The sequence below is a fragment of the Peromyscus leucopus genome, chromosome 5, assembly GCF_004664715.2.
Source record: "Peromyscus leucopus breed LL Stock chromosome 5, UCI_PerLeu_2.1, whole genome shotgun sequence".
NCBI classification, from domain to species: Eukaryota; Metazoa; Chordata; class Mammalia; order Rodentia; family Cricetidae; genus Peromyscus; species Peromyscus leucopus.
This window is the reverse complement of record NC_051067.1, coordinates 82,779,183-82,791,425: the sequence shown is the minus strand read 5'-3', so window position 1 is coordinate 82,791,425 and position 12,243 is coordinate 82,779,183. Positions and strand designations below refer to the sequence as shown.

The 12,243-nt window shown below is 40.9% G+C and overlaps 1 protein-coding gene across 1 annotated transcript in view; it reads right to left on the bottom strand.

The window, feature by feature from the left end:
• Fto (FTO alpha-ketoglutarate dependent dioxygenase) overlaps positions 1–12,243 on the bottom strand; it is a 365,789-nt gene that overhangs the window by 199,849 nt on the left and 153,697 nt on the right. The window contains exon 5 of the mRNA XM_028871513.2: positions 5,932–6,011. Coding sequence (XP_028727346.1) covers positions 5,932–6,011 — 80 coding nt within the window. The remainder of the gene's footprint in view (positions 1–5,931; positions 6,012–12,243) is intronic.

Genomic DNA, 12,243 nt, shown 5'->3' with positions numbered 1-12,243 from the left:
AATGATCTCTTAGAATGCGTATATATTTCCTCCTTTGGATATCTGAGGAAGATGTGTCCTTAAGATATTTCTTTTAATATTTATCATTTAAAACAAGCACATGGAAAAGCCCTTGCAAGCAAGTCCTGTGGTATAGAAACCACCATTGCCTCTTTACACAGCGTGGTATAGATAAGCTGGGAACACGCTAAGTTTTTGTGTCCACAACAGAAGCTTGGCTAGTATGTATTTCAACATGGTGACCCCAGCGTGCAGAGCGCATGAGGGTGGGCAGCGCTGAAGAAGAGGTGTGATCCCTGCTCACAAAGTGCCCCGGTACCTACTTCTAAGTGGCAATCACCAAGAAGGCATTCTGTGTTCACTTTTGCTTCCAAAGTGTGGAGCGAGGCCAAGCAAGTGCATGCCCACTTACTGCGTCTAAGAACTGGAACAAGCTGCACTCCCGTGGGTGTGGAGCCGGCTGATGACCTCAGCCTGCCCAAGCCTAGCTTTATTTATGGCCATGGAAAGAGAAGCGCAGGACTTGGTCTTTCTGGCTTTATATATAGTTGGTATAGAGAACTTAGGAGCGGGCCTGCAGTTTTTGAGGTTTTACGCCTGTTTTTGGTCACAGCTTTATTGAAATTTAACTCATATCATGAAGTTCAACTAATCAAAGCAACAATTTGGCATTTTTATTTTATTTTATTTATTTTTACTAAATTTAGACTTGTACCACCATTTCTATAATTAACTCCAGAATAATTCTGTTATTCCACATGAAACCCTTGTCCTCTAATGTCATTTCCACCAGCACCAACCTGCTTCATGCTGGACGGGGACGATGCTGAAGTCTTCTCTCTCTCTCTCTCTAACACACACACACACACACACACACACACACACACACACACACACACACCTGCCTGTCCTGGACCTTTCCGGTCATTATAATCATTGGCTGTATGTAGTTTTTTGTGCCTGCTTTTTACACTAGTATGTCTCTATGGCTCATCCCTGTTGCAGCCTGCATCAGTATTCCAGCCTTGTTTATTGTCAAACAGTAGTCAGTTCTGTGCATCTGTGATGAGCATCTGTGCTGTGTCCAGTTTTAGGCTATTATGGGCATTCACGTACAAGTTTTCATTTCTCTTGGCCATATACCCAAGTACAGGATTGTTATGCCATAGAGTGCCAGCAGCTTTCTGAAGTGCCAGACTACACCAAAGTCACTGCAGAATACAGTGCCCTCCTTCCAGCGGCACAGACCAGCTCTTGTCCCGGCACAGCCTTGCCAACATTTCTTACCTTATCTGACTCGGGCCTTCCTCGTGTGTGGGAATGGTATCTACCTGTAGTTACTGGCCGTCCTCTGACGACTAGCTGACACGCATTTGTTTGTTTGTTTGTCTTGCTTTCGGTACTGGGGAGAGAACCCAGGGCCCCCTACAGGAGAAGCGGGTGTTTTTACCACCCAACTACACTCCCAGCTACCTTGTGCATTTTGCATGTGTTCTTAGCTGTTTTTATACCGTCACTGGCCTTGTCTATTTACCTCATTCACCTTTTTAAACAAAATCATTTCTCTTTTGAATTATTGACTTTTAAAGATTCTTTTTAACTTCTAATTGTAGATGCTTATTAGATACATGGCTTGTTAATATTTTCTTCCACTCTATTTTTACTTTGTTGACAGTTCACTTTGAAGTACAAGGAATTTTTAACTTTGTGACAAAGTTTTCTATTTCTTCTTCCTTGAGTTATTTATGCTTTAGCTGTCATATCTAAAAATCCAATGCCTACGTCCAGGTCAGAATCACTTGTTGGTAGGTAATTATCAGTAAGGTTTCTGAAACAAAACAAAAGATATAGGAAGGGAAGGCTAAAACATGTGTGTCTGTGTCTTCGACTGACACATTTCACTGAAATGGTAACTAAACTTGCTAACATTTGGTCATCTCTGGGAAGCAGAACTAGTTTAGTTGAGGAAAGGAGAGAGCACATGTAATTTTATACACTTTTTAAATTTTGAACTGGCTGATTAACTATTTAAAAATAATTACATATAAAGTTTAAGTTTATAGAAAACACTGCTGAATCTCAAGAACATTCTAGAAATAAAACTAAAATCAAATAAATAAAAAGACCCAATAGGAGCAGTTCTGCTTATACACAACCAACTTCTCCACACGCAACTCTCTCTCCCATTAAAGTCAAGGAATATCAGAGTACCATTTCCACAAGACAATCTGCTTCCCACTAGTGTAAGAGTCAATCATTTGGGGGATGGAGTAGAGGCAAGTCATAGAACACAAGTTTGTCTGAAGGTGAGGCAGTTCTGGAAATCGGAAGGAATTTCTTTTCTCTCTTCTATTGAGAGAAAAAAAGCACACTTCAGTGTCTGAGAAGGAAACCTTTACCTTCTTTGATCATTGGAAACAATAACAAACGATGAAGTGAAACGTTTGAAATAAGATACAAACATGCTGTCAGCTGAACCTATGTTTAGTTTTGAGTCTCTGCCCATGTATCAAGCATGTACTGGTTTCCACTACCCACATAGAAGGATTCAAAATGACCAGTGTTGCTGACTGAGTCCATTTCATTAACTCATCAGAGGCACCAAGGACCTGCCTAGCTTTCTCTATTGTCCATGCTGGATAAACCTCTTTATCAGTTCTCTTTTACTGAATTAGTTCCCAGGTTTGGTTCCTGACTATACTGTTGGGAGACCGAAGATATGAGTGTTTTTGTGGTACTGTGCACATAGCCCCATGAAGAGCTCCAAAGACTAAACCCACAAGACATGCAGGACCATAACAGCTTCACCATAATGTTACAAATGCTATTAGTTTTCACTTCAGTAGTCATATTTTTCTAGAAATAAAGTTGCACTAAAATGGTGATTTTTTTAAAATTATTTTCAATTTCAGGATGCTTGCCCACCTAAAATCCTATTTACTCAGAATCATATATAATAAGACTAGAAGTGTTTATTAAAGAACTAGACACTAAATATTTTGGACTTTAGGTCACAAATACCCAGCTCTGTCCCAGAAGCTCCAAAGCACCAGTAAGCAGTATGCAAGCCAACTGAGTAGAGCTGTGTTCCAACAAAACTCTGTAAGAGCAGCTCGCTGACCCAGTCATTCACTGACTGGTAAATATAATACAGAAAAAAGACATTTCAATAATTAACACTACAGGTATCCAGCTATTAAAACATCAGACAGTTTGAACTAAACCACAGATAATATAAGAATCATATATTGGAAGTAATTTTTCTTTTCTGAGATGGTCTCACACATCCCAGGCAGGCCCCAAACTGGCTCTGTAGCCAAGGACGACTATGAACTTCTGATCTTCCTGCTTCTACCTCCCAGTGCTGGGTTATAGGCACGTGCCACATGATCAAAAACAGGGCCTTGTGCACATTAGAGAAGCACTCCACCAGTTCAACGACACTCCCGGCCTGCCTTGGAGAAATGTTTTCTTCTGAGAACATGACTACGCATAGCCCCTCTCTTCATTTAAAGGAATTAATGCTCAAATATGGCCTAAAAATATAAAAGCTACAAGGACAGTTATGGTTAATCTGAGAAAGCCAAGCTTAAGAGTATTTTGAAAAGAACTAATGAACAGTATGCAATTGGTCCACATGGAAAAAGGAATCAAAGCTGGAGGGCAGGACAAATCCCAACTTTCCACTTCATTTCCCACGATGCCTTGCGTTCTTTGCCACCTCATATCCCGCACTATTCTAGCTCCGCGTCTGTAAGCATCTTCTGTAGCCCAGGTTGGACTAGAACGTGTGAGCTCCTTCCTCAGCACCGAGGGTACTGGGATTACAGGCAGAGACTGTCACAGCTGACTGACAGGCATCTTGGAGACACTCACCACCTGTTCCTGTGTATAACTGGCTGAAAGAATATCTTGAGTTAACTATCTTGATAGTTAATGAAAGTCTGCTAAATGAATGAAGTAAAATCCCTTCTTCCGAATAGCAGCTCTGACCGAGTAGAAATTTTCATAATCAAGACTTTTTACTGTCTCCTGCTTCATGTCCACTCTAGTGAACACAGAGATGGAAAAAGTTCCCACAAGGAGTCTCAGGTGTTCTTCTCCTCTCTTCCATTATTTTTTCATTCACTGTTCTAAAAGACTTAGCTGCAATAACTCACAGAATACCAAGAACATATGAATTTGAGTATTCATTGGTATTCTCATCAAACACACATTGCAACCACTTCACTCTCCAGTGGCCACAGGTCCTCTGAATACCACTCGAATAAGGCCGTCTGTCTACTCTTACAGGTTAGATTATGAAAGATGTAAGAGAGACATGCTTACACAGCACATACTCAAGTGATTGACAAGAACAGGACTCTTGGGAGGATTATATCTAGACAGACGGCTACAAAAGGAAATGGAGTCATTCTGTACCACATCAGATGGTCTATAAATATTCCATCCCCTCTCCATTTCTTACCCTCCCTCCTTCTTAACAGAACTTACTTAGAACTAATGACACTTGCCAATGGCATTTATCTCTCAAAGAAACAACTCCAACGATTGACCTAAGATAAGGATTTGTATATTTATGTGTTCAACATTTTCTCCCCAAACAAAATGAAAGTTGAATAAAAGGGTTGGGCAGAACGGCTAGGTGGGCGCCTCCCATTCCCATGCATTCCCAAGACAGGCACTGAAACATTCAAAAGAATGAGAGATCAGCAAAGAAAAGATGGCAGGAAAGGAAGACACAATGACTGGTGGGGTTGCTGGCACCCTGAAACTATGTCCGCCTCTTCTACTACACAGCATCATGACAGTCTACCAGGAGAAGACATGGTGTCGCCTGACTCAGTGGCCTTGTGCAGCCTCAGGGATGGCAAGACTTTGAACGTGTGCCGTTCTACAAGGTTAAGTTCTTCTGTCCCATCTCCCACTCTTACTCCCCGGTGTCCTCTGAGGAGTCAAGCTGTAAGGCAAAGCACAGTCAAAAAGCTGGGGAACTGGGGTTGTTGCTCAGTTACTGCCTAACATGTGAAAAGCCTTGGACTTTATCTCTAGCAACCTGTGATTAGTTCATTCATTCATTGAGACCTGGATAGGAAGCCGTCTATGGTCCCTGTTATTCCTCCCCTGCTCTCTAAACCCTAGAGTGACTACTAGACATGTTTCTCATCTTATAATTTCCGTTCTGATCTCAGCTGATAGGTTGACTGCCAGCCATTGCCCAGCCACCGGGCTGTGAACATGATTGGGGACCTCAGAAGTTCTCTGACATCTCTGTAAGCTTCTCATAAATTTACATTTGTATGTCCAGCTGTCTAACCAAAACGTAAGGAAATGTTGGTCTCAGCCATTTAAACCTAAATAATATATACACAAGCAAACAAATTCACCCCATTTTCTTTGCTCTTGACCATGGTCATCCATGGAAGTCTAAAGTTATCAGCATATCTAAAGGAATGTACCTACTTCATGAAATAAAACCCTTGGCTGGTAAGATGGCTCATCTTTACTTGCTGCCACGCCTGAAGACCTGATTTTATCCCTGGGACCTACATGGTGGAAGGAAAAAACTGACCCCTACAAGATGTCCTCTGGCCTCCATACACATGCTGAGGCAGACACACACACACACACACACACACACACACACACACACACACACACACACACACACGACAGACATGTAATAATTTTTTTTTTTAAAGAAAGAGCTCCAAAAGGCAAAATAAGCTAATTCTATACTGTGAATAAACTTGAAAACTGCAGCCACTCCAACCCAGAGCTAACAAGTAAGTAACTAAAGACTAAAGGCAAATCAGATGATGGTGATCTCCCGGTTAAGCACTCTTCCGGAGCCCTGTGATAAATGGCTCCTTCAACCACTCCTGCCACATTCAGTTAATCGGCAATCATCACATTTTTATTTTTGCTTACCTCTGCCACGCGGTGGGTGGAACTAAACCGAGGCTGTGAGCCAGCCAAAACACAGTGCTGGTGGGTGGCATTGAGATCATCTGCAGGGAAAGCGCAAAATAAATAAATAAATAAATAAATAAATAAATAAATAAATAAATAAATAAATAAAATTAATGTTTACTAGTCAGTACACACTATCCACTGTTTAACTAAAACACAAAGTAAACAGTAAATGTGTCATCCAAGGAACAACAATCACCAAGGAACTAAAACTTTCCTTGTATTGTGTGTATGTATAAAATAAGTCATGCAAACAAGGACTCTTGTATATATGTATAGATATAGGTCTCATAAATAAATTACCCACACCAAGATGCTATCAATAATGCTCCAAGACTATCCTTGGCAAGCATGGCATATGGTCCCCTACTGACATGTGGTTTATGATGCTCATCCAGTACCACATTTTCTATCTGTGGACTGAGCATTACTCTTTCACAGTTATAACTACAGCTCTAGCAGAAACCAGAATCCTTTTCAATTATTTGGAAATGTTCTTTTATTCCAAGTTCATCTTTTTCTGTCTACTTAAAGTATTTATTTTGTCCTGACAATAAACTAATCAAGCATGTGGGGCTTTTGGACCAAAATCCAAGCCAATGGATCATGACTCCAGCAAGGAAAAGGGGCAGGGGAGGGGAGTGACAGAATGAAGTAACAGTAACAGGCCTTACCCACAGAAGGCTTCAGCTCCCTGACAGCATGAAGTAACAGTAACAGGCCTTACCCACAGAAGGCTTCAGCTCCCTGACAGCATGAAGTAACAGTAACAGGCCTTACCCACAGAAGGCTTCAGTTCCATGACAGCATGAAGTAACAACAGGCCTTACCCACTGAAGGCTTCAGTTCTCTGAGAGCATGAAGTAACATTACACACTGCTTTTAACAATAATGCTTTTAAACAATAAAAAGTAACAAAGCCAAACAAGGAATCAAAAGTTTCCAAGCCAGGGACACAGATCCCAAGGGAGAAGAGAATCAACACAGCAGGTCCACACCTGCTTGGAAAGAGGTTCAAAGCCAGAGTGGGCAGGGGAAGGGGAAGGAAAGGACAGAGAACAGAGGGTGGCAAGCCAAGGCAGGCAGATTCCTGAAATGTATGGACTGGGGGTGGGATGGGGGAGAACATGCTGCAGGCATTGGCTTAGCCCCAACCTGCCTATGTGTGAGTGAAAACTCCCAAGGGATGGAAAAGCTTCAGAGAGCAGCAGCCTGAGCAAATGTCACTCATGACCAGGAAGGAGTGGTCTCAGGAGAGGGAATGCTCCTAGGACAAGGTACCAGCAATCCTTAGGAAAGTGTCACCTTAGTAACAAGGATAAACTAGTGCCGGAGTAAGGGTTGTTAGAGATACACCCAGCCAAGCTGAAACCAAGTCTCTAAAGAATCCAATTTATTTAAGTAAATTAATTATCCACTGAGGCATAATTTAACATTATTTAGAAGAATGTAACAAAATAGACATGCATCAAATACCACATACTCTAGTATTCACTGAAAAAATAACAGGAGAAAATCTACATCCACATAAGACATGTACAGATCCTTCTTTTACATACATAAACTTTAACCTTATACACATAAACAGAAGCTTCTAAAAATTCGATATTTAGTGTCTGAAATTTAAAAGGCCGCCGGGCGGTGGTGGCGCACGCCTTTAATCCCAGCACTCGGGAGGCAGAGCCAGGTGGATCTCTGTGAGTTCAAGGCCAGCCTGGGCTACCAAGTGAGTTCCAGGAAAGGCGCAAAGCTACACAGAGAAACCCTGTCTCGAAAAACCAAAAAAAAAAAAAATTAAAAGGCTACTAAATGAGATCAAAGGAAATTTAGACTGTATAGAAGAAAAAAAGAGTGAACAAAAACACACGAGAAACAAACATTCCAAAAGAAAGGAGCCTTTAAAAAGACCTCAAAAGATGACAGCACATCAATGTTTGGAGCACAGAATCCCCCAAAGACCAAGACTGAATCATAAGATGTAGAGCATTTCCCCTCCACACACCTCACCACTTCACTGAAGATTTGTTTAATGAGCTCCATTTACCAGAAATATCACGTTATCCATCAAGAAAAAAGAATTCTAAAAGTATAGCTTGAAAGAATAAGCAAAATAAGAATCAGTCAAAGAGGGAGGGGTTTTAGATAGCATGTACTGGGCAGATAGGAGGAAATCCTAAGTAAATCAACACTACCCAGACCTGAAAATACAAGCTGCTTCCATTGGCTAATGGCAGATGAAGTTTTCAAGGATCACTTACCTTGCAACATGTCCGAGTTCCTTTCCTTTCTGAGGCTGAATAATACTCTCTTGTATGTATACACCATAGTCTGCTTAACCATTCATTAGTTGATGGGCACTTGGCTTACTTCCATCTTTTTGCTATTGTGAATGACAGTGGTAAGACCAGTGGTGCACAGATATTTCTTTGGGAGGACTGATTTTGATACATTTGGTATATACTTATAAATTGCTAGCTTGTATAGAGATTCTGTTTTAACATTTGAGAAAACACCACACAGACTTCCATACAGACTTCCATAGTTTATATTTCTATCATTAGCACACAAGCTTTCTAGTTTCTCCACAGTCTTACCAACACTTGCTAGTTTCTGTTTTTCTTTTTTATCACAGCAATATCAACTGGGTGTGAAGGAATACAGGGCTTTTGATATACATTTCCTGATGACTCATCTTTTCAGAACAGAATGAAATAATCTGGTCAATCAAAATTGGTCATAGACTTAAATGTCAAAATATGTGTGACTTTCCAAAGACAGCATGACTACTGACTGCATCTTCTAATGAAGATGGAGCCACAGGAACAGAGAGCAGGTCAGCGACTTCACAGGGGATCAAAGTACCAATGCTGGCACCTGGGATCATCACATGCAAGGATGTAAACAAACATCAAGTGAAGCCCCACCTTGTTGGAAAAGGAGATGTATCCACTCAGATTCTACAATGCATACAAGTCCCAACTAAGAAGGGGGCGAAATCCTGAGAAGAACTTGAGAAATTCACAATTCAGAAACACAAGATTCCTAAAAGCCCGAGATGGAATCATTAGGATAAGCAAGCCCCTCCCCCTACACCTCACCGCCATACTAAATGCCTATTTCATGCAGCTCTATTCACCTGGGATATCCTGTTACACACCATGAAAAATATGAAAAGGCATTCTAAAAGGCAAAAAGCAGAGCTTGAAAGAATGAGCAAACATCAGAACGAGTCAGATATGACAAGAATGTTAAAATTATCAGACCATTAATTTTTAAAAACTGTGATTAATATCCCAAGGATCTAAAGGGAAAAGGAGACAACATATAAGAGCAGATGGAGAACTTGAGCAAAGGGTGGGGATCCTCATCATCAAAGAGGAATGCTCCAGATCAAAACCCGCACAGAGACGCTGAGCATTTCTGACGGGCTCATTAGCAAACAGGGCATGACAGAGGAAAGGTCTCAAAGCTGAAGGTACGCTAATAGAAACTTCCCCAGCTGGAAATCAAAGAGAAAAAAAGACCAGAAAAAGTAGACTATGGGAGAGCAACGACACAGCTATAAAAGGTATAATAGAGGTATAATGGCAAGACCAGCAGGAAAACACTGACGAAGAAAATTAGAAGCAACGATGAGTAAAAATTGCCATACGTGACCATCACACACCAATCCACGGAAGCTCAGAAAACAAAGGTGAGCGTCAATAACAACACAGCACCCCATACTTATTAAGGTCCTGTTCATTGTTTTTATTTGTTTTGTTTTGTTGATGCTGGGACTGAACCCAGGGGATGCTAAGCACGTACACCACTGGGCTACACCTCCATCCTGGAGTATCACGTTCAAATTTCAGGAAATCAAACACACACACACACACACACACACACACACACACACACACACACAATTGAATGAAGCCAGAAGGGAAAACAATTCATCTATTTTAAACAAAGATAAAAATGACATCTGACTTCTCCTCAGAAACTGTGCAAGAAAGAATGTGGGAAGTTAAATATTTAGCATCGACAATGAAAGGTGAGCAACCTAGAGCTCTGCCACATGAGAGTACCCTTCAAAGGTAACGGAGAAATCAACACTTTTGTCAGACAAATGAAAAACAAAATAATTGTTTAGACTCACATTTCAAAAATGTTAAGCTTGTCAGAAGAAGAACAATGTGGGTCTGAAATGCGGTCTCCAGAAGCAAAGAAGACATTTCAGGAAGAAGAAGCAAACAATAAAAGCTACTGCCTTTGACCCTTGTTCTCAGCGACAACAGCTTGTCACATATGTCTATGGCCTGCATTATAAATGACAGAAGGACATAAAGGATGAGGCGAGGAATCCGAAATACTTTGTTATTTTAGTGTACCTCAGCGATTGCTACGCAATAGAGTATTGGGATTATATCGCTAGCAATCCTCAGAGACAGCTCCCACTACAATAGAGTGCTTTTTGTTGTTGTTGTTGTTGTTGTTTTTTGTTTGTTTTTTTGAGACAGGGTTTCTCTATGTAGCTTTGCGCCTTTCCTGGAACTCACTTGGTAGCCCAGGCTGGCCTGGAACTCACAGAGATCCGCCTGCCTCTGCCTCCCAAGTGCTGGGATTAAAGGCGTGTGCCACACCCGCCCGGCCAATAGAGTGTTTTTTAAGAAAGCTCTGGATTAGCCATAAACATAGCTTACAAATTCCAGGGTACTGCTTAAAAGACAAAAAAAAAAAAAAAAAAAAAAAGAGAAGACGTATCAGTGATACCAGTGATACATAGAACAGAAAAAAAGAATCATACAAAATATTCAAAACCACAAATGGCGGAAGGGAGGGAAAAAGACCAAAAGCCAACAGAAAGCAGCACAAACATGGCAGTTACCATGTCAACTAGATCAGTAACCAGTCATCTAAATAGGCCTGGAGCTTTGACAATTCAGTTCGTTGCTGCAGGGGGAGGGTCACCTGCCGAAGGTCACATTGGAAATGACATAGGTGTAGTCTTACCCCAGCTATGAAAGCTGTACAAGAAAACCATCGGGCATCCAGGTTCTGGTTTCACCTCCTTCCTGACTCTAGGATTTGGACAGTTAATGTGAACTTCCTCCACAGTTACTTTACTGGGGAAACTATAAACCCAACAGTTCCAAATTCATAGTTATCAAATCTCTGAGAAAGAGAAAGCGCAAGAAATGAGCTTGGAGTTTTTGATCCGTATAATGTTCCGGGCTGACTACAAAATGTGTTTGTTTGTATGCACGCTGCTATCCCCAAGGTGGGAAGTTTGCCTCTTGGATATGAAACTTGAAAATTGTATCTGAATTTTATTGAAAAACTTGAGACCATCGAAGTTTAAAAAGAAAAGCCCAACTAAATGCTGTCAATAAGAAACACAATCTAAGTAAAAAACACATTTAAGTGAAGGACTGGAGAAAAGCATGCCATACTACATTAATCAAGAGGAAGCCAGTAGAAAGGAAGGGTGCAGAGAAGCTGGGGCTCTGGATTCGCAGTGGGGATCCTTATGACAAGGCACCCGGTGGCCGCTCTATTTACTGGCATGTGGTTTCACCAAACGCACAACGGTACCCCACTGTGGCTGCAAGGTGCTAAGTGAGCAAATAGAAACTGAGTGTGGAGAAGCACTTCATAATAAACATACTGAATAATGTGCAGTATCAAAAAAGAGAGCTAATGTGGTTATATTAATATCAAAGAGCAGACTTCAGGGAGGACATGGTACAACCATAAACCCTTTGGTTCTCTAAGAAAATAGAAAAGCCCTTATTGTATATCCACCTAATTATAGAACTTCAAAATAGGTAAGAAAAATCTGATAGAACTGTGAGGATTGTAGATGGACACTTAAAAATTCCTCTGTCAAAAAAAAGAAACAGCAGATAGAAAATTATTGAGGAAATAACCGAACTCAACAACACAATCAATCAACTGAATACACAGTCAGCAAGACTGCTTTATCCATCAACAGAATACGCATTCCTACTGAGCTCAGACGACATGGGCTCCAGGGACCATCTTACACCCATTACTTCATTTAAAACAACCAGGACTAGGCCATATCTGCCCTCAGACCACAATGGAATTAGGAGGAGCAGCAATAAGATGATTAACAGAAAGACAACTAGAAAAGTTCCCAACCACACAGAACCTGAAAAATACACTTCTACAGAATACAAGTCACAGAAAAGAAAAAACAAACAAAAAAACTCAAGAAAATTACAAAGGATTATGAATTAAATGAAAGTAAATTCTACAGACTTT